This window comes from Tubulanus polymorphus, chromosome 1, assembly GCF_964204645.1.
Source record: "Tubulanus polymorphus chromosome 1, tnTubPoly1.2, whole genome shotgun sequence".
NCBI lineage: Eukaryota > Metazoa > Nemertea > Palaeonemertea > Tubulaniformes > Tubulanidae > Tubulanus > Tubulanus polymorphus.
This window is the reverse complement of record NC_134025.1, coordinates 2,234,644-2,260,003: the sequence shown is the minus strand read 5'-3', so window position 1 is coordinate 2,260,003 and position 25,360 is coordinate 2,234,644. Positions and strand designations below refer to the sequence as shown.

The 25,360-nt window shown below is 36.7% G+C and overlaps 3 protein-coding genes across 3 annotated transcripts; 2 read left to right on the top strand and 1 right to left on the bottom strand.

Moving 5' to 3' along the window:
* The first annotated feature begins 104 nt into the window (after positions 1 to 104).
* LOC141900809 (F-box only protein 11-like) lies at positions 105 to 12,703 on the top strand. Its single transcript, XM_074787860.1, has 18 exons — positions 105 to 278; positions 2,879 to 3,040; positions 3,472 to 3,616; positions 4,148 to 4,277; positions 4,530 to 4,598; positions 4,692 to 4,827; positions 4,907 to 5,013; positions 5,190 to 5,301; positions 5,593 to 5,837; positions 6,228 to 6,445; positions 6,778 to 6,863; positions 6,960 to 7,054; positions 7,374 to 7,582; positions 7,789 to 8,009; positions 8,588 to 8,806; positions 8,893 to 9,004; positions 9,485 to 9,583; positions 9,871 to 12,703. The coding sequence occupies exons 1-18, from the start codon at positions 182 to 184 to the stop codon at positions 9,998 to 10,000; spliced, it is 2,592 nt and encodes an 863-aa protein (XP_074643961.1). The 5' UTR covers positions 105 to 181; the 3' UTR covers positions 10,001 to 12,703.
* On the bottom strand, positions 12,501 to 14,792 carry LOC141900911 (uncharacterized). Its single transcript, XM_074787982.1, has 6 exons — positions 14,445 to 14,792; positions 14,038 to 14,194; positions 13,673 to 13,846; positions 13,460 to 13,578; positions 13,262 to 13,382; positions 12,501 to 13,171 (listed from the first exon to the last, which is right to left on the bottom strand). The coding sequence occupies exons 1-6, from the start codon at positions 14,693 to 14,695 to the stop codon at positions 13,079 to 13,081; spliced, it is 915 nt and encodes a 304-aa protein (XP_074644083.1). The 5' UTR covers positions 14,696 to 14,792; the 3' UTR covers positions 12,501 to 13,078.
* Positions 14,793 to 16,086: 1,294 nt separating this feature from the next.
* On the top strand, positions 16,087 to 24,543 carry LOC141915350 (lysosome-associated membrane glycoprotein 5-like). Its single transcript, XM_074806843.1, has 7 exons — positions 16,087 to 16,193; positions 21,044 to 21,115; positions 21,692 to 21,819; positions 21,900 to 22,067; positions 23,622 to 23,730; positions 23,822 to 24,019; positions 24,210 to 24,543. The coding sequence occupies exons 1-7, from the start codon at positions 16,145 to 16,147 to the stop codon at positions 24,356 to 24,358; spliced, it is 873 nt and encodes a 290-aa protein (XP_074662944.1). The 5' UTR covers positions 16,087 to 16,144; the 3' UTR covers positions 24,359 to 24,543.
* Positions 24,544 to 25,360: the final 817 nt, after the last annotated feature.

Sequence of the window (25,360 nt, the reverse complement as noted above, 5' to 3'; positions counted from 1 at the left end):
CGGGATTCCACAGGATTCCCCGATTTCCGGTGTTCTGATTGGCTCGGCGGAAATTAGTTCAGCGTTGATTGGTCGAATGAGAACGAGTCTGAGTAGGAAGGCAATATGGCTGTTTTCTGATGGAATTATCATATTAAATTCAACACTAAACCCCCAAATATTTACGTTTACAGCTGCAAATATGTCGAGTCCGTCGGGTAGAACTACTCGACTGAGTATGCGTAAAACAAGAAAGAGACCCAGGCGACGATCTATTTCACCGTTACGAGCTGCTACAGGTAAGAATTTATGGCCATTGTCATTGTGTTTGGCGAGTGAAGGCCTACCGTCATTTCAACGACGAAACAATAATAAGATCTTTCTGACACATTTTGATGTTTTATCGCGTTCACGAAGCATCGAGCACTATATTTTCGATGATTTGACTTGTTACGATATCTTGCACACCATGTATGCATGACAAGAATAATGCCTGAGTGTTTTATCAGGTGGTTATATGCCAGTGGTAGGCCTCGCTAGGTGAAAGATTCTAGAGGAACTGAGGAGTTAGCCCAGGACTAGAAGGGATAGGCAAGGTGCTCTGTTCTGTTGTTGGCAGTTTCTCAATCATCTCCCGTTTATCTGAATGTTTCCTATCCGTGCCACGAGTTCCAGAACAAGATCACCTTAACAATCCGCTCCAGTGGGTGAATATCATCTCAGTTGGAAAATGTAGGAATCATGCGATTCAGTGTAGCAGCTGTAGTTCTGACTTTGTTTAAGCCATTTATTATGGAAGACTCGGTGAAATGAAAAAATCAAAGTGCGTTCGATTTAGTTCCAACATGTCATGGTCATCGATAAACCACTTAAATTTGTGCGACATCACTTTCTCGGCTATTCTAAATTAGAATGAGTATTAGTGCATTTGATTATTTTAAGATACTTGAGAAAGAAAAATTGGTTTCATTAGCTGTAATTTATTTCTTGACTTGATCTTATTCGAGCGTCTAAATCAATTCATCATTAGGCTATGTCATACTAATGCTGAACTTTGAATGCCTAACTGTCTTCCAATTCCATAAGGTATCAATAAAGGTACTGATTAGTGAATGAATGTTGGTGGTAGGAGAGTTAAGGGGCTCCATTAGTGACGTTAGAATGAAATCAAACATCTGAAAAAGTATAAGCCTAAGCCTTCGGGAGATGTATTTTGAGGTAGGCCTATTCTATCGATAGATGAGAAGTTTGAGTTTCGTATTTCAGTAGTTTCGTATTACTGACATGTTTAATTCTCCTAATTAATTTTTTTCAATGAATATTCATAGCATTAGGCAACATACGTCAGAAGTTTAGAGGTGCTCCGATCGTTCTCCGGCGTTTAACATTGTGGCATTTGAAGAAGCAAAGCTTTTTGTTTCCGCAAAAATATTTAGAATTAAGCTTGATTTCAGCGCTATCTGCTGTTATTCCATATCAAATCACTACTTTACGAAGCAATAACTGTTGTAAACATTGACATCAACTTAATCTTAGGTTGAGAGGCAGTAGATATTCTAGTGGCTGTTTTTCTTGGGTGTATGTAAAAGTAAAAGAGGTGTCCGCGCCATTTCACAGAAAGGCCTATTTCTCGGAGAATGCTGATCTATAAAAAAAACGTGTTGGAATTCAGAACGTCGTCTCATCATCTTACTGAATATTGTTAATATCTCTATAGTAACTGTGTCGGTATCCGTTAACACAATTTCTGACATTCATTTTAAATGTCAACGGAAAGGTTGAAATTCGTCTTAAAAACGAACGCAATTTTCCAATGACTTGCGATTCTCGGAAAAATGATTATTGATAAAAAATTTATAGGCCAATCTCGTATTGATGCGTGACAATTATTAGAGCTCGATTCAACGTTAGAAAAAATATTCACGGCTACGTTACCATGGAAACGTAGTTTCTCATTTGTATACAGCGAACGCGGTACTAGGAAACGGCCTGTTTTCTCTCTCCATCTCTCTCCTCGTATATTTATTTACCGCACAGACATTTCAAACAATAATCACTCTTTGAGGCGTTTTGGACAGTAATAGAACCACTCAAATTAAGACTTGCCGCTTGTACATGCGAAATATCAAAAATACATCTCTTCATGTATTTTTGGAAATATTGATTATTATGTACTCAGAATCCGTCAATTTTTAGAACGATAACAGATACATATTTAGACCCGGTCATAAAGGTCACATAATTCTGATTATTTTTTTGAAAGACAGGATATTTATTGTTTTATCGTCTTTTTGTTGGTACACGGAACCGAATTTCTGGTCAAGGATCGCGGAGATATCGGGGAATTTCTGATTCCCGAAACAACCTCGTTTATCTATGTCAGCGATGAAAACATTCAATGTATATGCGGAAAGTTGTGGCACCAACGACAATTGATTGATAAATATTGTAACAACTGTGAATGTTGAGAGTTTGTGGCTGTTTGACATTATCTGTTAATCCGATACTGGTGAAATATCGATCTGTTTGTCATAAAAATCAACCTTACAAACACAAATACACCTTCTCAATTATTAGCGCAAACCTATCTGACACTTTTTATATCCAGGGTTTTATGCTCCCACGCACAACACTGTTCTGTGAAATACTGAGACACTATTTTATGGAATCCTAATGGATCAATTGACCTTTTTCCTCTCTAGGAATGAGATTTATCTGAAACTCCTTGAGAAAGCTCCTGAATGCCGAATCCCGATTCTTACCACGCGTCCGTGATCTCTTGTATTTTATGTCACATTTGCAATTTCTCTGAAATATCGAGACACTATCGAATCATTTGACCTTTTCCCTCTGAGGGGTTTCACGCAAACTCACGAGTTCATAATGTTACGTTTTTCAGCTGCAGCAGCGCCATCTATAAGTTGTATAGAAGGTGAACGGAAGAAAACGCATTCATATCAGTTACGACGTAAAACGACTCAACAAAGCATACAGTCAGCCGGTGCCAGTAATAATCCACCTAAACGAGCGAAAAGATTAAAAACAGCTGATGATTTAAAAGGTAAAAAATGTTATATTCAAATATTAGGGGCTGAAGTTGACTTTCTGTTTAGATTTTTCGAATAACCCTTTACATTTGACGTACATGTTTTATCACAGCGAACTATTGCCAGTGTCCTAGAATGGACCGAACTAGATCTGTGCATTAACACATGCTTTTGAGTCGAGTGTTATCGACAACACCGTGATCGCGGGGCAAATAAATCCGAGTTTTTATTCACATAGAGATGAAATGTCCCTTATAAAATATGAAACAGACCTGGATAAGTCATTTCGGTCTGTCGAAGTTCTTTATTGGAACGGATCAATTTAGAACAAACATTTCGCTAGAATGAATGCGTATAAATTTGAGCGTACTAGATTTTTAACATTGTAAACAACAGTGTCTAGTGCGAATGTGGCTCATGATTAAACGATGTAATATAATTTCAGGAGCAGCAGGAGCGCATTACTTACAACATGAATTACCCGATGAAGTATTACTCAGTATATTTTCGTATTTACTCGAGTATGATTTGTGTAATGTTGCGCAAGTCTGCAAGCGTTTTAATACAATCAGTAACGATACTGAACTATGGTAAGCGTTTTCAGGTCATCGGAGTAAAATTCAACGCTTACTTTCATCAGGGTCCCTACAACTCCTTGAATCCTTGAAAACTCATTGATTTTTGAATATATTTTTCAAGGTCCTTGAAAATCCTTTAATTTTGAGAAATATCCATAAACTCCTTGAAACTCCTTAGATTCTGGGAAAGTCCTATTAACAATTTTCATAAGGTCCTTTTCAGAAGACAGTGTATTTATTCTATTATTCTTCATTGTGTGACTTGTGAGTGAAAGTTGTTTCACTTTGAGGTTTAAAACATTTAAACATGTAAAACCAAAACGGCACACACAACAACTGAACAAAATTTGAGAAAAACATGGATTTTGTTTTTGAATTTTCGACTTTTTTTCCTTATATATGGCCGCGAAAACCTCCTTGAATTTTGAAAATTACTCCTTGAAAATTCCTTGAAAAGTCCTTGAATTCTGGATACCAGGAATTGTAGGAACCTTGTTCATTGACGGTTTTTCTGTACAATCGCCTTTTGTTTTATTCTTTTAGGAAAAACCTTTATCAGAGTGTTTACGAGTATGACCTGCCGTTTTTCAATCCTAGTCCAAAAGTTTTCGAATTTGTACAGCCTCATGAGTCGGAACATACTAATCCTTGGAAAGAGAGCTTTAAACAACTGGTTAGTCATCACTGCTACTTACTATTTGACATTCTATTAAAGACTTCAACTACTCCCAAAACATCAAAATACTCTCAAAATCAAGAATAATTTCAATGAAGCAACTATTTTTGATGTCAAATTACTTGATTTTTTGAAAACTTCTGCAATTAGAAATATCAGGTAGTTTGGTAGCATAAGTCATTTCAGTGAAATATAAATATCTGCGCCTTTGAATTGTATGAATATGTAAAGATGTTGTTTTAATTGCAGTATCATGGTTTACATGTGCGTCCGGGCTACTTTCGAGAATATGAAGGAAATATTGGCAGAAATTTACTGGTGAGGAAAGAACTGATATCGAATTCTAGTTTGATATAGATAATCAGTAAACCTGAGGAAACGGTGTGAAAAATGAATGTTTGTTTATTGCAGTGCTTCGATACGATTGAACAAGCGTATAATTATGCAGATTCCGAAGAAATGGATAATGCTTTAATATTCATTCATTCCAATGTCTACCAAGGAGAATTCCTAGTCATTGACAATAATGTCAGTCTGATTGGCGCTGGTATGTACCGGTATTCACTGATACTCAATGCAGGATCTTGATTTGAATCTTCGATTACGTGGCTTGTTTTTTTTTACAGCTCCCGGGAATGTGACCGATCATGTAATTATAGAGCGTTTCAGTGAATCTACGATTATGTTTATACAAGGTGCTCGTGAATCATATTTAGGATATGTTACTCTAAAGGTATTTCATTCCCATTCAACCATAATATTATTATTATTAAATCCCACAAAATAGAGTCTGAAATGTTTCCTTGGGCTTGTACTTTATTTTGAGGGATTTTATTCGATCCATTGACGAGAATTTCGTGTTGAAAACTTCTTGATGTATATTTTAAAACTTCTCGATTTGTTTTGTAGTTCTCGCCGGATGTGACGTCGTCAGTTCCCCACCATAAGCATTACGCACTAGAAGTGCAAGAACATTGTTCACCCATCATTGATAATTGCGTCATTCGTAGCTCATCTGTCGGTAAGTTAAACACCGTGAAAACCTTCCAACTCGGGGTATCGCCACTCGAGTCCGACGACAAATTTTGTCCTTTCCCCAAAAGATATGACTCGAGCGGTGGTTACTGGTGGTTAAAATAAATGTAGAATTCTCTCAGAGTCAAGACTTTTAGGATTTAAGATTTAAGGCCAATCTAAGGCCATCTTGGCTCTTTAGCAAATCTTACAACGTAAGACCAGTCATACGATTGACACTGTTCAAACAGGCCCTGGATATGGAACTAAAACCAATTGCTTATTTGTTATTTAACAGTTGGTGCTGCTGTGTGTGTATCTGGTCCAAGTGCTGAACCAAATATAAAAAACTGTGACATTAGTGACTGCGAAAATGTCGGATTATATATAACAGACTTTGCGCAAGGCACGTACGAGGATAACGAGATCAGTCGTAACGCGTTGGCCGGAGTCTGGGTTAAAAATCACGCTAATCCTATAATGCGTAGGAATCATATACATCATGGACGAGATGTAGGAATATTTACGTTCGATAACGGTCTCGTAAGTATTTCATCTATCATTTCACACAAACTACAATTCCTTGAGAACTCCTTCTAAATAGAAAATCCTTTTTTGAGAAATAGGCAATTAGAAATTTTTGTCTAGTTTGTAGTTCTACAGTAAACTACCCCTAAATTGATAGTTTGGACGGTTGGGACCTGGATTTTTTTATCCAATTAGGCAGTTCCCGAATTAAAAACAGTTTAGATGTGTTAAGGACAAAAATTTGCTTACAAAACTATGGAATTAATGGTTTGCTGAGATAAACAGTATCGATTTAGGAGGATTGGGATTGATGCAGATGCTTCATCGAAATTCAAAATTCTGTCGGAATGACTGATCTGTAAGGACTCTGTTATTGCATGTATTTAGTGTATAATCGATTTTCAGGGATATTTCGAGGAAAACGACATTCACAATAACCGAATCGCTGGATTTGAAGTGAAAGCCGGAGCGAATCCGACTGTCGTACGTTGCGAGGTGCATCACGGTCAAACCGGTGGTATATACGTACATGAAAACGGCCGAGGTCAATTCATCGAAAATAGAATCCATTCGAATAATTTCGCCGGTGTTTGGGTCACCGCGAATAGCGATCCTACTATCAGGTTTGTTGTTTTACTTTCCTCAGTTATACATACCGGTAGTAAAACAGTACGATGAACATGTTTGGTTCTGGGCTGTGGAGAGGGTTTGAACTATTGGTATTATGCCACCTTTTGGTCACTCAAGTCGTCATTAATTAGCCAAATTTTCATTAAATCAAATGTTCATTTGGCACCAGAAAAAAGGTTCATTGTAGAGAGGTTTTCTTACTTGAAATAAGCTAGAAAACCTTTGTTCGATTGCAAGTTTTCATTATCGGTTGGAGGTTTTTCTATGATATTAGTTTTGCTGGGAAAACCCTTGTGCTTAATAGAATTTTATGAACATTTTTCAGAAAAAATGAGATATACAACGGTCATCAGGGCGGTGTTTATATATTCGGTGAAGGGCGCGGTTTGATAGAAGGCAATAATATCTACGGTAAGATATATCACGAGATCATATGTTATAGATTCTACTGAATCTATATGAAAGCATTTCTTTGAATTTATTTTTGAATTCTTTGTTTCTTTTTAGGAAATGCATTAGCTGGAATACAAATCAGAACAAACAGTAATCCAATAGTACGACATAATAAGATACATCATGGTCAACATGGAGGCATTTATGTGGTAAGATTGAATTCACATGATACGTATCGAATTACTGTAGGGAGCTGCAGTGGCAGCGTGGTTTAAGTCTCCATTCATTGGTCTCTTGTCAATCGAGGGTTCACAGTTCAGAAAACGAGTTTCATGGTCAGCGTCTCTTCTCTGACCTTGCTTCCTTCAATCGGAAACTTCAAACATGCTTATAATGCTCCCGAGTGACGCTCAGTGGGTTGGGTTAAAAAGAAACCCGTTTAGAATATCGACGAAAAAAACTGAATCGTCGCATTTTTTCTGGTCATTGTGAACGCAAATTTCTCATATTTGATTTTTATCGTGACAGCACGAGAAAGGTCAAGGATTAATAGAAGAGAATGAGGTTTATTCGAATACGTTAGCCGGAGTATGGATTACTACTGGTAGTACTCCTGTATTGAGACGTAATCGTATTCACAGTGGTAAACAAGTCGGAGTTTATTTCTACGATAACGGACACGGAACCTTAGAAGATAATGATATATTCAACCATTTATATTCCGGCGTTCAAATAAGGTACAATCGATTTTACGAATCTTGCTACGTTTTCTTCTATAGAAAGAGATTTATTTTATATTGAATTCGCCATTCTTAAAAAAATATATGTATGACTTCATTCGACAAAAAAATTATAATGTTAAAGGTTTGCTCAGGTACAAAGTACATTAATAGCAACACCATAATAATAATTGAATTCACCATAATTCGTTTGATTTATCTAGAACTGGAAGCAATCCTAATATACGGAAAAACAAGATCTGGGGCGGACAGAACGGCGGTATTCTAGTTTATAACGGAGGACTCGGTTTGATCGAATATAACGAGATATTCGATAACGCTATGGCCGGAGTTTGGATTAAAACCGACAGTAATCCGGTTTTACGTCAGAATAAAATTCACGACGGTCGCGATGGAGGAATCTGTATCTTCAACGGAGGCAAAGGTATCATATTTCAATACAACTCACGACGGTTCATACTAACTACGACTCCTTGAGTAAAAAAAATAACACTCGATTCAAGAAATATTTTCAAGTTCCTCTCTCCGTTGTAATATGTATATTCAGAAATATGCTTCTAAGATAAATGAAAAAGTCCCACAATAGAATTTTAATGCGATTTTAAACATTATTTACAATGAAACGACAACGTTTCAGCTGTTGTCTAATAGTTATCATCAGAACCGAGTATATTAACTCATATTACGTGTAGCAGAAATTGAAATAAGCAAAACTAGTAATGAAACAACAAGAAAGTTATAACAATAAAAATCTACACAGTTTAGAATGATAAGACATCAGGTGACTAAGTAGTAATGCCTCTTAGATTCATCAGTGATGGCGATTGTAACATTTTCTCATGAAATCTTATCAGAATATACTCAATATAATCGATTGTAAATTTCGAGAGTCTTTCCTTGAATATTTCTCCTGGGAATAGTCCTCGAAATTCGGAAGAGATCGATTAGTATGATGAATCCTGCCGATTGTTTTGATTCTACGCATGTTATTTATATTTTCAGGAATCCTTGAGGAGAATGACATATTTCGTAATGCTCAAGCTGGTATATTAATCAGCACTCAAAGTCACCCGGTTCTCAAACGTAATCGTATTTTCGACGGCCTCGCGGCTGGTGTCGAAATAACCAATAACGCGTCGGCAACCTTGGAAGGAAATAAAATCTTCAATAATAAATTCGGCGGTCTGTGTTTAGCCAGTGGTGTTAATCCTATATTAAAAGGTAAGGTTATGTTCATTATATTTATAGATAATTGGCGAATGGATCAATTTACGACTTATTTTTGCTCAATGAATGATTAATTTCAGGTGACAATAAGATCTATGGTAATCACAATATGGTAGAAAAGGCCGTTAGTAGTGGACAGTGTTTGTATAAAATATCCAGTTATACCAGCTTTCCTATGCATGACTTCTACAGGTAAGTTCCTTAGCCAAATACATAAAGTTCTCAGGGTAAATCTAAGGGCCCACTATTTGATCCCCCTAAACTTTTTTGAATACCCCACAAAATGTCCGCGTAAAACTTCCCGATTGACTCGGGAATGAATGAGGGCTTTATATTCGACTGCTGCAAGCGAGGATCCACCAGGTGTCGCTAGCGTACATTCGGACAATGAGTCCCGGATTTCTTCTCAAATTCAAATTAAATCTATCCATAATTTCTGAGATTTTATGAAGGATGAATGATAATCGTGCTATGTACGAAACCTGAAGACTAATCAGAGTTTATCAACAGATATGATGTGTCTTAATTTCTTATGTGGAAGGCTAAAAATTTCAAGTTGATTGAAAAGCTGTCATATTGATAGGCATGCCATCTATCGGGATAGCTGGTGCAGCACGATAGGGTCTCCTCATTGTTCACAATAAATTCATTGATTAATTCTATTTACTGTAGATGTCGAACGTGTAACACAACTGATCGTAACGCTATCTGTGTAAACTGTATTAAAACCTGCCACTCCGGACATGAGGTCGAATTCATCAGACACGACAGGTAAATAAATCCGTCCGTGATCTAATAAAATAAAACGTCATAATCCCACGATTTTAAGTTTATAAAAAGATAGAAATAATTCTCATGGTTTCTATCACCTTTCGTCTGCCTGAAAATGAAGAAGTGTGGTAGTGACCACCCGCGACATTTCTGTGTTCTAATAAACTTTCATCAATTTACTTTACTTTACTTTAATCAATTGTGGGTTTTTTTATGTACAGCTCCTATAGAACTCTGCATTCATAGTTATCTAAGTATTTTAGTTAATATTCGTATTCGTATTTTAGATTCTTCTGCGATTGCGGCGCGGGAACTTTGTCGAACCAGTGCCAATTACAGGGTGAACCGACCCAGGATACAGATACTTTATATGATTCTGCTGCACCGATGGAGTCTCATACATTGATGGTGAATTGATAAACGCTGGTTTATACCGAGTAACTGAACTAGAACTATGCGTGCAATTGTGTGGAAATGGGTCGAAATGTGCAACCCATAAGTCTCAAGTTAAGAATGTTTGGATGATTGTAGCTCGACCTGTGTTTCTCATACAGGGATATAGTTATAGATTTGTTAAGTGCCTATGATGAAGATCATTGTTGTGCGAGGTAAATGTGCTCAATTCTACAGTAGCACCCGCTCGCTCGCTCGTGCGCTAGTGCATTTTGCTGACGTCTTAACAACTGAAAAATTGATATGATATTTCCATCAATCCTGTAGAAATTCCTGCCAGTCTCTGTTTGGGGGAGAGAGTTTGACGATTGGAATCTTACAGTCACTCGTTGGTCAGTGCGGGTAAATTCTAATGTAGTTCCGCAAACAATAAGGCAGGTTTTGATTGAACGTATTCTGGTTAATTACAAATCCTCTACCGGTCGCTTCTAACAGGTTTACAGATTATGCTATGGGTAGAGGATATTCAGGTCGAAATGCACGCGACAGAGAATCCCAGAATCAGATCAAACGAAACCTGCCTAAATATTGACTGAAGTTCCTGACGTTGCGCGTGTACTGTCATCTTCCTCACATCATATACATCTAGATTGCAAAACCAAACTGTAATAAATGAGTTTATAAACTGCCACAAAAGTTAAAAAAGAAATGTCTCGTTGAGAGCTGTGTATATAATACAAACATGTAAATTAATGATAAGTCAGTACGGTGTAAGACAAGTGCTGCTACCCAGTGGTAGCGGAAGGAACCAATAAACTAGTCAAATTTTAAGTTGAATTTTAATTACGGACGATAAAGGTTCAGATCGTAACGAATCCTGAGTGTTAAAGTCTTCATCATTTCATCAGTTATAGTAAACGCGGTAGTGATTACCGGTATTCTCAATTTTAAACGCCACGATCAAGTTCCTCAGTTGTGAGTTAAGTGCATTTTCAGTGAGTTGACTCGTTAGTCAAATCTCACTACTGCAAGGAACTGGGTCCCGATTCTTTCCAAAAATGTTGTAAATAAGAAGCTGAAATATAAATATCAGTACTGCTGAGTGATTGGAATACAGCGTGCTCCGACTATTCGTGATTTCGTACAGATTTTGTCTTCAGATTCTTTTTTATCGTAAAAAAATCCTCCTGAAATGAAATGTATTGTGTCAATTCCAGCAGAATCTCACTTCCGGATCATTATTACTTCCGGTTCGAGCTCTAGATACTTAAAAAATACCTTCACCAGTTTAAAATGTGTCGTTTAAAAGAAGAGCCACATTTCAATGCTATATCACGGTTTGTAGTCAGTTTTGACAAAGTCTAAAAAGTGCTTCTTTCGGAAAAATCTAGGATAGGCAATGATTAGCGCTTACTTATCGGCTAAAATCCTGAGAGTGCCGAAAAGTACCTTTGGGATACAATGTCATTGCAGCAAATTTTATTACACACTTTTGTGTCTTTCCCGATACAACTTATTCAAAGTATTAAGTGATTATTTTGTTCGAAATGAATTTTTGAATCTGATTACAAATACATTGGCTCAATCATTGATTTTGAAAAATGCCGGGAACTCGCTTATAGATTTTGTCGGGAAAAAGTGCTGACTGCTACAAACCCTGAAATGTTCTTTTATCAAATTCTTCTCTTGAAGAAATTAATTGTCTTTTTGTGTCAAATTAGGATTTTATGCAATGAAATTCATTATTTCTACAGAAATAGGAAAAACTAGTGATGAATTCTGAATTATTCGCTAAATTACGTGTGTATAAAAATATATATAAATTATTTATAAGTGTGTGCGTTTGTGTCCAAACTTTTAAGGATGCTTTTGTATATTTTGAAAGTAAGTTGTGAAGGATGTCAGCTTGTATTCAACAGTTATTTATAGTTTGTGAATAGTAAATTTAGGCTGAAATATTTAGAAAAACTGATTTTGAAAAAAAAGATTATTTTGCACAATAATTTTGATGTAATTTATTTTCATTTTAGTAGTTTTTCTGATCATTCTATGAATGAATTCGTCATCATTGGGATATTTTAGATTATTCTTCGTAAAATTCTAAAACGATTTTTGTCGTAATTCATGGAGTTTGATTTTTCCAATCAGTGGTTAAAATTTGTTATATGATAAAACGAAATAATTGGAATTGTCAGAAATTTATTTATCAAGTAATTCTTGAAATATTTTATTAGGATTCAATTTTTGTTTGTTTTTACAAAGGGAAAAAACATAGTGTTTTGTAAGGACGTTGCATTTCATCGAAAGGTCTCAAAAATGAAATATATAACCATGGGGTCAGAGATGGGGAAAGTGGTGCTTTATCGGAAATGTCATTGATTATCAGGAAATCAGGATGAACTACATTGAAATTTTCCTGAGTTAAATTTGTTTTCCTAGTTTTATTAGGAATATCATTTTCATTTTTTTTTCAAAATAAAAAAATCTCAAAATTCCATTCGAGCTAATTTCTCATTTAGCTGATGTCCGATTGAACTTGAAGTGCAGAGATTTACAATATATGTTGTAACTAGTAAATATATAAATATATAATGTATACATAAAACCGTATTTATAAAGGGTCTAGTAATAATGACGATTTTTAACTGAGTCCCCTCTAATCGCCAGTAAACCTGTCAATCTGGCACAATATATTTTACAATGTGTACATTATTAAAGAACAATAAAAAGACCTAAGATAACGAATTCTGTCGTGTTATTTTGTTTTTGTTGGAATTTATTGCACTTATATGAAGAAGACAAGTTGATGATTAGATCAGTTTTGCGGGCGAAACTATTTTTCTGGAGGATGGAGGATGGAGCCGTCAATCGCTCGAATAAATAATGCAGTAGCGATGATCGCGCCGACCTCAGCGCAGCGACTGATTGTAATCAGGGGCCAGTTGCACAGTCATGACTTAAGTAGAAAAGTGGTCTTAAATCTTAAGTTGTTCGACTGGTTATAGAACCAAGTTGGTCTTATAGACTGGTGTTAAGTCTAAGCCATGACTACGCAACCGGCCCCTGGGTGACCTGATTCCTGCTATATGTTCGGTCGCGTCGTCAATGGTTATGATTATAATATTGTTCTGTGTCTGCGTGTATCTTGAAGGCTTTTCGGTACATCTCGGCAGCTTCCATCACTTCACCATCGGCCTTCGAGGAATAAAAAAAAAAAAACAGTTTCGATAACGTCAGTTCAGATACCGACCATCGAAGACAAACCATTCGAGAACTCTACTTTACCTCGAGTTGTTCCGCCATTGAAATGAGTTTCATCGCTTTTTCGTACGCTTCATCGACCACTTCCTCGCCTTGTTCTTTTTGGAACATGATATCCGTTCTTAAAATGTATTTTTCACCGCTCCTTGTTAGGTAGAAAATAAAGTTCACGAAAATCTAGCATTTTTCGATATATTAATCTCAACTTCAGAATCTACTTGCTTTAATTGTTCCCCTTCATGTAGTCTATGGTGATTGAATACAGTAGCCATTCCTGTTTCTGGTTTAATACGGATGAGAACATTTCGCTCATTGCCGCAATATTTCCCGCTTAAACAATTCTGAAATGAATCATTCATCTCTGTATGTTCATCAAAATGACGATGAAAGGCGTCGCAAAATATCCAGATTTTTATAAAACGTTTCTGTAGTTACCTTGTGTAGATCTTGTACTTCGGAGTTCATGAAGTTTGTGGATCCACCTTCGAAATCGCTGTTCAGATAAAGCATCAGGGTCATCAGAGATCTTCGTCTGGTGTTCTCAACAAATACGCCGTCGAAATGTGGTGCAAAATGGCCACCTGTATCATAACTACACACGCGAAATTGCTAGAATAAACAGTGAGAATTTTAAACATCACTTTAAAAACTATGAATTCAAAAGCAGATCGGATAGTGATACAAAAAATGATTCATTTTCTTGTATAGGATAATTAATCAATCGCTACGATTTACGATAATCATGACCGATCAAGACATTATACACGTAATCACGTGATCAAAGTGATCAAAGGGTCTACCTCATTTAAACCAACCGGTGTCCATTTTCCTCGCATTATTTTTAGCGGACCGAACACGTGTTGAAGCGCCGGATCACCGTTTATTTCGATATCTTTCACCTCGTGCTTTATTCTATCCCACAATAACTTAGCGAGACCCGGTGATCGGAACATTACTCTAGAAATAGATCAAATACCACACGAGATATAAAAAGACAACGAAACGATTTTCAAGTTGTTTTTGTAGGTTTTCCACAATGGGGTCATAGATCTAATATCAAGGTTGACGTGCAAAAAGCTGTTGTAAGTAATCCAGTGATTAAGTATTGGGATACCAAGATCCAAATGACGTTAAGCAAGATGAACAACATTCAAACAAATAGATGGTTTTATTATCCAGTTTTTTAAACGAATAACTCAATACTGACCTCAAACTACTCCTGTGTTCATCCTTCATTCCTGGTATCTTATCAAACCCTATAAGTTTTCCTTTTTCGATGAAATGATCACATTCTGCGTTTGACAAAACGCTATCGAGTAAAAATCCTTCATCCCCGAAATCGAGTATATTTCTCCTGGATACGTCAACCACTGCTGGTGGTAAATCATCTATTTCCAACAAAGGAATCTCTTGTTTTGAGGAGGCTTGCATTTCTGGTTGAATCGGCGACGTATCCATGTTTTCCTGAAATTGAGGTCCTCGGCTCAACGCCAGAACACGGTTAAGTTATGTCGGGTCGCGAGTTCTATTTATACAACTATAATACAACTATAATTTTACACTCAATGGTGCAATAGTTTTAGTGACGTCATATCAAATATAGAAAAACCCGGAAATGAAAGGCCATGACGCATAGACAACAAAGTAGAATATTCAAATGAATGTCATTCGGATGTTGTGCACCTTTTTCATTTCAAGTCATCCTTTACACGTAATAAGCATTTATAAATACTTAATTAAGTTTCTAAAGGCTTATATAGTTCCAAGTTAAATGACTTTGTGTGTCTGTGTCCGTCCGTGACGTACGTTACCCACTCAGTGAACTCTTATTCCATTTTCTTTAATCTGTTCTAACCATAAATCTAAATCAGGACGCTGATTTCTTAGTCGTGGTTAAAGATGATGGAATCGAGGGCGTGAAACGTGCGCAAGTAAGGAGTCTAAAATGCGTGTGTTCTACAGTCGTTTCTTCGCCATCGAGTAGCGCATGTGGCAAGCGAGTACATCCACCGAGACTCGAATTACGAATTCTCAAAAACGCTCGTGATGATCGCCGTGATTAACAGTTAACACTCATTCAGCTGGATTTTCCTTTTAAACTAATTTACGGTTAACGCAGCTATGAAGTGCGGGGACCCAGTAAACAAATGATACTCTTTTTCTCACATTGTACCCAGCATGTTATCATTATAAGACTACTTACCATAGATATAGTGTATGGGCCTGAAATGATTTTTTCATATAGAATTTTCATAAAATTAACGGATAAACGGGAGATATAAATTATACCTAGAGTAGATATTAGAAATATGAGAATGTTAGATGAATAAGTGATTTGTTCGCTTTTAGATACAAATGAATTAAAGCAGCTCTCAGAAAGTAAATGACACAAATTCAATATATTTCCATCGAAATGATATAAATAAAACAAAGTGAAGCGTCAGTTTAATATTTGAGTTTTTTTTAGTTCAGAGCTGTCGCCGCATTTGCTATACGCGTTCGTCGCTTGTCTTTGAAAATATTCGAAATGAAATTCTGTATTGTCCTAAACTGCGTGTGATAGATTCATTTATACGGATATATGAATATTCTATGATTTAAAAAAGGTTATCATTACTGAGGTTGATTATTGATATCGATACTACTACCATTTAATACACGTACGTACGTTCATGTTCAGCTCACGTAAAACAAAATACGTCACACATTTTCCGGAGTCGTTGTGATTAAGTTTTGTTGAGAGCTGAAAGGAAAATCAATTCCTCAAACTGTATTTCTCCCTTATCGACATATCTAAGTACCGTATGTAGATTTAATGAGAACATCACGTGGTTTCATGTGCGTTGAGAACTGTAACGTCAATTGGCGGCATAGCGTCAGGCTGATGGTAGCTACAGAGACGCTACGATGGAGGCTTCCGTTCGCTCTATCCTTGTTTCCTTTATCATTTTCCTGGGTAAGTTAAGTTTTTTATTTCAATTGTATATATCAAAACATTAACGATTTCATTTTGCAAAAATTCATCTCCGTTCTCAATTTGTTGCCATGATATTTGTATATGCAGCAGTAGTGTTTTTGAGGGAAAAGAGATATTACGTTCAAATGATTTGGAATGAGATTCTTGTTTCAACCAGACGAAGTTACTCAATTTTGATAAAAGTTTGTTTTTGAAAGAGAGCTTGAGTATATTCTTTTTTTCCAGGAATATCTTCAGTCTAAATTGGCGTTAGAATAATGTAACAAAAACTAGATTATTGAGCTCACATTGATAGAAATGAGAAATGCCTAACTTTTAACAAATTGAAACTGATTTAGAAAATGCAAAACATGCGGAAATTGATGAAATCATGAATTACGAAAGGTTCATGTTTAAATCAAGGTCACAATAGTCCAGTAACCGATAACTGGGACTAACGGAAGTGATGCCATCAGTGTCAGTGGTGCACATATTGACAAGTTGATAATTTTCGATATGCTGAAAGTGCTGAAAGCATATGCTGAAAGATTTATGTTAAAGATAAAAGGAATTTTGTAGAAATTACATTCACAAACTATTCATCGAATATCCGTATAAACGAAACTACTATAAAATTTATATATCGGTTAGCAGATCGCTCGATATCCAGTCCGATAGTCTATCCCATATTTCAATTATTCATTCAGCTTTCAATTCCTCGATATATATTGAAAAGGTGCCGAATAGCTCGATTGAAACGGCATATATCATTCGCATTTTGTGACAATAGAGCAGTAACGACGATATAAAGTAATGTTCTCTGTTAGGGATTGGTCTTTTTCCAATGAAAATCGACATCTCATTAATAAATGGAAGCTTGTTCGCCATCTAATGACCCGAATAGACAAATAATGTCAGTTACGAAATTGATTGTTTGATCGACCCTGCAGATTCTGCATATATATTCCGTGATGATCCTATAAACCATGGTCAACTAATAAAGGTCTATAATTTGTTTCTAAGCTTTGATTAACGATCAATCTGATTAATGATGTATGTCGTGGATTATTCGATCAGCTTCGCCATCATTACCGGTCTGTAAGATCGATTGTATCGCCATTCTGAAAAAAATATCAAATTAGTTTCGAGCTCAACTTAGCTGAGACCATAGGGCTGGTTGCATAAGTCGCATAAGACCAACTTAGTTCTATAGCTAATCTAACAATTTAAGACCAGTCTTAAGATTTAAGAACACTTTTGGACTCAAGCCACGACTGTGCAACTGGGTCAAGGTTTTCAATTTTGTTTTCGATCGTTTTGGGGCATTTTTGCGATGAGTCATATCCAAGTAGGTTCCCAGTCTCGCTTACTGTTTTCAGTGCGCAGGCAACACGTCCCGTCATTAGGTTTGAATTGATCAAACCAATATAGGATTGTCTTTGCAAACAAGATCCGAACGACGCGAAGCAAGATAAACAAAACAATGGATTTGATTTCAATTTCAAGCTCAAATACGACTGGATTTTATATATATTGTTATGCGTGCCTTTTCTTATATATTTGGAGGTCTCAAAATCGCAAATATTTCGCCTACAGAAAATCTGTTATCATTTCGCAGTTGTTGATTTGTTTAGAGATTTGGAACTAGTTGGATGAACGCGGCGTGAATTATATGAGCATAAGAGATGAAACAGTACAATGAATTATGTCTCATTGATACAGCTGTCTGATTCTCATGAAGCATAACTACTTCACCAAAACTGAACAGTCTTTGGCAAGCAAGTCGATACAACAACAACACATCGTACTCTGTATATTCCTTTTGATTTCATGACTACAAAAACTACATTCGAAGTGGATCTGTAGCTCGACCATTACTGGAACCTGTTCGTTAGATTGAAGCCGATAAATATAAAATGTAATCATTTGCTGACCCTTGATTCAACCTCCTCTTGACGATTATTGACGATGAGTCTAATTGATTGGGATAATACGACTTGTCCCATCCCAAATCGCGAACGGTCATCGCACGACAAAGATTGCTATACCATTCGTTCGCACGTTGGAAAACTTCTTGTCAATTCTGAAATATTTAAAGGCCGAGAGATGAGCATACAATAGAATAAATCGAAGAACCGTTGAAGATAGGTGCAAGCGTTGTTAAGATAGTCGACTACATGCCGCAAGCAAAATATAGCATCGATTTACAATCTCGCTATCCGTGTCTGTTCTGAGGATACTTCAAAGTCTTCTCTATTACATGAATATATATATGTAATATATATATGTATATGTGACAATATTTAGAATGATTGTTCATACATACGCATTAATTCAAGTGTATACACCGAATCATATTCCACCGTCACCACCCCCAAAATATGCGGGACGCCTAAAACTTGAAACTAAATGGAACAAGAACGGGTATATAAAAATGAATTATCATCGCGAAGAACCTGAGAATATTGCAAAGGGTTCTCCCAAAGAACTCTGGATAGAATGGTTTTTCAAAGAGCCTTTCACGGGATTTCTTCAAGAACCCTACAAATAAGTTCTTTCACTAACCTTTAAGATTTTTTCCTGGGAGACAAGCTGAAGAACCCTCGAAGGATATACAGTAGAACCCTTCGTATCAATAGAGAATCTCAGGCAATATTTGAGAGAATGATTTGAAGTCTTTCAAAGTCTTTGAAAGCGGTGATAACTAGAAAATACGTGCGACATATTCAGGGTAATTCTATGAATCAAATCGGTTCATCACATCTGACAATATTCAGACAGAAATTAGATCATCAGTTTTTCACGGCCAGTTTTTCACAAGCTGTTCGTCAATCTCTCACTCAACGCTAAACTATTTTACCTCAGTTTATAATCTCCATGGAAACCGGATGTAAGTCGTTTCAGATTTCTTGCACCGTTAATGGACAATCTTTCCGAATTGATTTTTACAGATGACACTTATATAAATTCTTTTGATGCGGGGATATTCACAAATTGTATCATATTTTACAGTATCTACTATCCAGTGTAAGGGGTTAGCTCTGCGGGAGAAGTTCCATCTAATATTGTAAATTGATTTACAAATTATCCCATCGGGTACAGTTATATATAAACGCCATTTCTGTCCGCTCGCCATGTCATAAATGGCCTGTGTTCATTAATTATTCGGTTCTAGATGGGAATTCTATGGTATAAATATGATGAATTGAGCTGCGCGTCACTGAAATATTACAATATCGAGTCATTTTGTATACAATTTGTCTGATTAATTCACAAATCGAATCATCGTGTAACAAATGCAATTCAGCGAGACCAAGTCAAAAGCTTTCCTAAGCCTGGGTTTTTACTAAACCATACTTTCAATGTTTAATACCTGTAGCTATCAAATAAGTTTAGAAGGTCATAAGAAAAACGAACTCATTTTATCAATCGTTTCGCTTGATGGGTAGAGAAGTATTCTATCCGAAACGTTAGAAACAACCCGTTTGGTCTTATGATTGTGGGGTTCCATCGAGCGAGTAAAGACTCCTAATTAGCAAGCTTTAGATACTGATTCTAAACGATTATAAAATGACAGTGCTGTTGTATCAGTTTCGAAGCGGTGGTTAGTGATTAACAGCAGGTTGTCGGTTTATTCGAGCGAATGAAACTCGGGTGAATATCTCGCTCGCGTGTTCGTTATTTATTTGATGGATTGATCGTATTTCCGATGAGATCAACTCGAACTAATACGCGACAAATAAGAGCTTAATTTGCTTTCTATCATCAACTGTGCGCGGCGTGCTGCGATCGCAACCGGGAAGTGTGAACTCAAGAGTTAATGAGTTATATGTGAGCGCTGAGAGATCAATGGTTTATACGGATAATCGATGCAGGTTTACGGATCCCTGGAATTAGATTTGTTTTTCTAGTCATTCGTTTCGCGAACTGCGTCAATCATCGATACAAATATCCTACCCGAAAATAGATTATCATTCTCGGCTCATACGGAATATTGGGCCACGGAATCAAATTTTAATTCAATAAATCGAACGTTCGAGTATTAAAAGTTTAGCCATCGAATGAGAATTCACGTGATCATGCGTGAATAAAACCTACTCTACGGAAGCGATAAGGGGCCTCGAGATGTCGCGTTCCAACTCGACAAGTCGCCATATTTATGTCGACATATCGCGTTATATCGCGTCAAGTCGACACGAATATGTCGATATATCGTGACGTTTTGACGACATATTTCGTTTTCTCGACCACTTTCCTCGCGACAAGTCGACATATTCATGACGACTTGAAACTCAGTCGTCATATCACTGGCGTCCTCGTCTTACATTTAGACGTGTCTTCAAATGACGGCTTTTCCCGTGGAAAATGGGCAAAAAAGCGAAATTTGTCGTGAAAACGTCACGATATGACGACATATTCATGTCGACTTGACGCGATATATCGCGATATATCGACATAAATATGGCGACTTGTCGAGTTGGAACGCGACATCTCGAGGCCCCTTATCGCTTCCGTACTACTCTCCAGTCCTATATTCAAAATACTTAAAACAGTGGAACCTCCTGAAAATCTGTTCGTTATATCATATCATATCATATACATTGTATTCTATTTGGGACAAGGTTGTATATAGGCTAGTTTTACAACCTATATCTAAATATTTCTGATATATCCAAATATTTTGACATATCCAAATGATTCCGATATATGCAAACATTTTTGATTTCTACTTGTTGGTTAGAAAGAAATAGTTGGGAACCTGTTGCCGCTGGTAATCACATTACAAACACTTAATAACAATAATAACCGTTTACAGAATATAATCATAATATTATCAATTATATATCTAGGTAAAGTTACCGAATTGGACGGTATTAAACCTGGTGTAAATGCTACTAACACAACGGAACCAATAAAACCGGGTAAAATTTGTAAAAACCTCTCCTGTTTCTGTTATCATCCTGCTTTTCGTTTCTGTGCTTGCTAATGTTATGTTGTTTTTGCATCTGATCGCTTTTATTCTGCGATTCGTTCAATGTCTGCTTTATTTCTCGCTCGTTCGATGTTGTCTCTGCGGTTATTTATCGGATTATGTGTGAATTTCAGCTGAACACAAAATAACAAAACGATCGAAAATTATACAGGCGAATTATCGACATTTTCATCACTATTCTCTGGCGTAAAAATCTATATGAATATATATGTGTGTGAGGGAGGACGATGAAGTGAATCGCCAGATAAACAGATATTTACAGTTTGAAATATCGCACACGTAGAAACGGATGAGTTGTGCTTAGATCGATCGGTGTTCGGCTGATGTGAGGCGCGTCAGCTGCGAAACGGATTTACTTCCTATCCTCTTCCTTATCTTACAAGTTCCCTGTCTATCCCCCAGTCTCTACGGCAGTTATTCGAGAAGATTCTCTCAAATTGACCGCCTTCTCTTCTAACCGCTGAAATACTGATTAATAATAATATGTATACATCTTTTTCTGCAGCTCAAATAACGACAATATCTCCGGTTGGTGTACCCGTATTCGCTCTTACACAGGGCGGTCGAGTTTGTCTGAGAGCGACAATGAAAGCCAGTTTCGATATCAAATATCAAGCTAAAGAAAACGATAAGGTAAAAATAAAACTCCGAAAGTTCGTCCTGAAAATGCTACTTTAGTTGCTAATTTACGGTTTCATTAAATTGCACGATAGGTCGTGACGAAACTCACAACTCTGACTCTGCCGAACTATGCCACAGCGGTTGGATCGTGCGCCAGTACAGTTCGCAATCTTACCAGACCATTCTTACAAATTACATGGCGTCAAAAGAATACCGATTTCGCCTTACGAATAGATTTCAAATTAGAGCAAGAAAAAACGGTAAGTTAGTTTAGATCATGACACGACTCTCGCGCGCTGATTCTCCAAGGACGACATCAAAAGCCCAACAACACGACGCAAGGAATCACGGAAACTGGAGATCAAACTTTTTGTTTGGTTTCTGCGTTTCTCGTTTGCTTGAGATAATGAATGCGCGGAGAGTATAGTTTTACCCCCCCCCCCCCACATACGTGAACCTAATATGATACATGAAATTGAATCGTCAACCACCGACGTAATATCACTGGGCTGATATGGTATATTGTGGGGTAAAACCTATACGTGATCTCGTTGACGTAATGGTATATATATATATATATATATATATACTCTCGAAGATTCGGTGACAAATTCTTGTATATAACAAGCGAACGTTTTGCTTCTGGCCATGTATACTGACTTAATTGAATTCTACTTATACACACACTGAGCATATTGCTCTGTCTCCTTCGACTGCAATCTAATGTCGGATTGATGATAATAATCTTGATGTTGACTGAGATGAAATTGTCCTCCCGATCGACAGCCACTCTCTCATCTACTACACGATCGATAGAGTTCCATGGATTCGTTTTATTTCAAAAATCGCTTTCTTTTTATCAGGAAATAACCCAAAAAAATTTAAAAGCCATGGTTTGGGTTAGTAATGGTTTTTATACGATACGTTTTTCACAATACAAAGTAGATATATCTATATATACCACTTCTATAGGTACTGGTCAATATGTGTAGACTGTTAAAAGCTCTGAAAAGGACAAGTTCACGTTCAAAAGTTAAAAAACTGAGGCGTCAGCTAGTAAGATGTCCCTTACCAGAATTAGAATTTGTTTCCCTGTTCTATCAATCAAATTCCCTTAGTCAGTGAGCAATTTAGGTTTAGTTATGTTTGCAAAGAATTCACCCGGAATGATCAGCCTTGTCTTTAGAGGACTGTAGGTTCATATAGAGGACTGTAGGTTTATATAGAGGACTGTAGGTTCATATAGAGGACTGTAGGTTCATATAGAGGACTGTAGGTTTATATAGAGGACTGTAGGTTTATATAGAGGACTGTAGGTTTATATAGAGGACTGTAGGTTTATATAGAGGACTGTAGGTTTATATAGAGGACTGTAGGTTTATATAGAGGACTGTAGGTTTATATAGAGGACTGTAGGTTTATATAGAGGACTGTAGGTTTATATAGAGGACTGTAGGTTCATATAGAGGACTGTAGGTTTATATAGAGGACTGTAGGTTTATATAGAGGACTGTAGGTTTATATAGAGGACTGTAGGTTCATATAGAGGACTGTAGGTTCACCATATACCTAGTTCATGCCTAGTTACTGAAATCTAAAAATATCTTGCCGGAAAACGTGAACGAGAAGTACGATAGGAATTATTACACTAGAATGAAATAGCGCTCAATTATCATGAATCGATGTAAAATGTGGAACATTCCAAAAACTACACACGTCTTAATGCATATTGGAGTACCCATGTTGCGCTGATGTCGATTAGTGATACGTGATACATGACATACGATGAATTTGTTAATTTCTATATTCAACAGCAAAGTCTCGTGTCACGAGCGAGAGACTCTTGGTATATTGGATCGGCGTCTAGGATACAGTTTACATACAGCACTAATGATGAATCAATTTTCCCAAACGCTGTGACAAGTACGTGTATCTGTGTGTATCTGTGTGTATCTGTGTGCGCGCGTTGCGTAAATTCATCTTGATAATTCTAATCAACTTTCTATTTTTTTAGAAAAGACCTACAACGCTACGACCCCACCGAAAACGTTGATATTCCAGAGTTCTTTAAACACATCGTATTTCTGCAACCACACTCAAAGTTATTCGCTATTCACGAATGAAGTTGGTGATAACCAAACTCTCATTACTAAGCTTTCATCCGTACAATTACAAGCCTTCAATTTACCAGTGACTGGACAGTTCAGTCGACGTAAGTCAATATAATTATTACGAAAAACCCCTCACATATCCGGCCTTATCTTAGAATCGATATATACTAAGTATATATGAGCATGAACGTATAAACTAGACGTCCATGGCACGATCAATAGAAAAGAGCGTAAAAAAGAACAGCATCGACGAAATTATCTTTTATCTTCTTTGTATATTTTATGTTATAGCCGAGATATGTGAAGCGGATAAATCAGAACCTGATCAGAATACTGTTCCAGTGATAATAGGTGGCGTGTTAGCAGGCGTAATTCTACTTACGATCATCGGATATTGCATCACTAAACGAAAGAAAAGAGGCTACGCTAATGTAGACTAGCTTTTTCCAATAAAACGATCGAGAAAATTCAGATTTCTTTTTAGTTCAAACAACGCATTACAAGCCGTTCGTCGATTTAGCAGTTGCCGATGTTATCCCGTCGTCATTGTTCATTTGTACATAAATCATTCGTTTACGATTCAAATCTTTATCAATGCATCGTCATTCTAACAATTAACGTCATTTGCTGCCTAATCACGTGTATGAGTACTATATGTCTACATATCAATGTTTTTGTATTTAATGTAAATCGATTTATTCAAAAATTCAGTTCAATATAACATTGTTGATAATGAACTCTTCTGTATTCTATTGTATAATTGTTTATAAATATGTTGATATTAATTATTGTGAATAAAAAGTATATATACATGCTGCGCAACTTGCATTTGTCTTACATCCGTCTCTTCATAAATATCTCGTTTTACACCGTACATGTACGTCGATCGGATCTTGATTACCACAAGAGACCATAGCCCTCGTATTTGGGTCGATTGTTCAGCTTTGGTTTCCCCAAGACTAAAGCCCTATTGGATTGTTCCCTCGGACGTCAATGATGCCGCTCACTGTACGCAGTCTGTAGGATTCGAACCCACTTGTCACTCTGCACTTGCCATGGATCCGGGTCGCTCCCGAACTAGACTGGTTGCCTGTCCCTTTCAATGTGGGATTGATATAGACCGGTAACCAATCTACTCCCGAAATCAGCGAACGGCTCTTAAGTGAGTTCGAATCCCATGCCGGGTGAAGATGGTTGCCTGTCAATTATGCACCGACAACCAGTCTAAGTGAAATCCCTCTGGTCTCGATGTCGTTCAAGTTCGAATCCCTGCCGAGGTATCAAGCGGACGATAGAACTAAATACACACCACAACGATTTATACTGGCATTTAATCTTTATTTGAATCTACCTGGAAATTTAATATTACAACTGTTGACAAATTGACAAAATATCAAAGTTAATCGTATAAAAAATTTCTTCAACGTTGTGAAAATCATTTA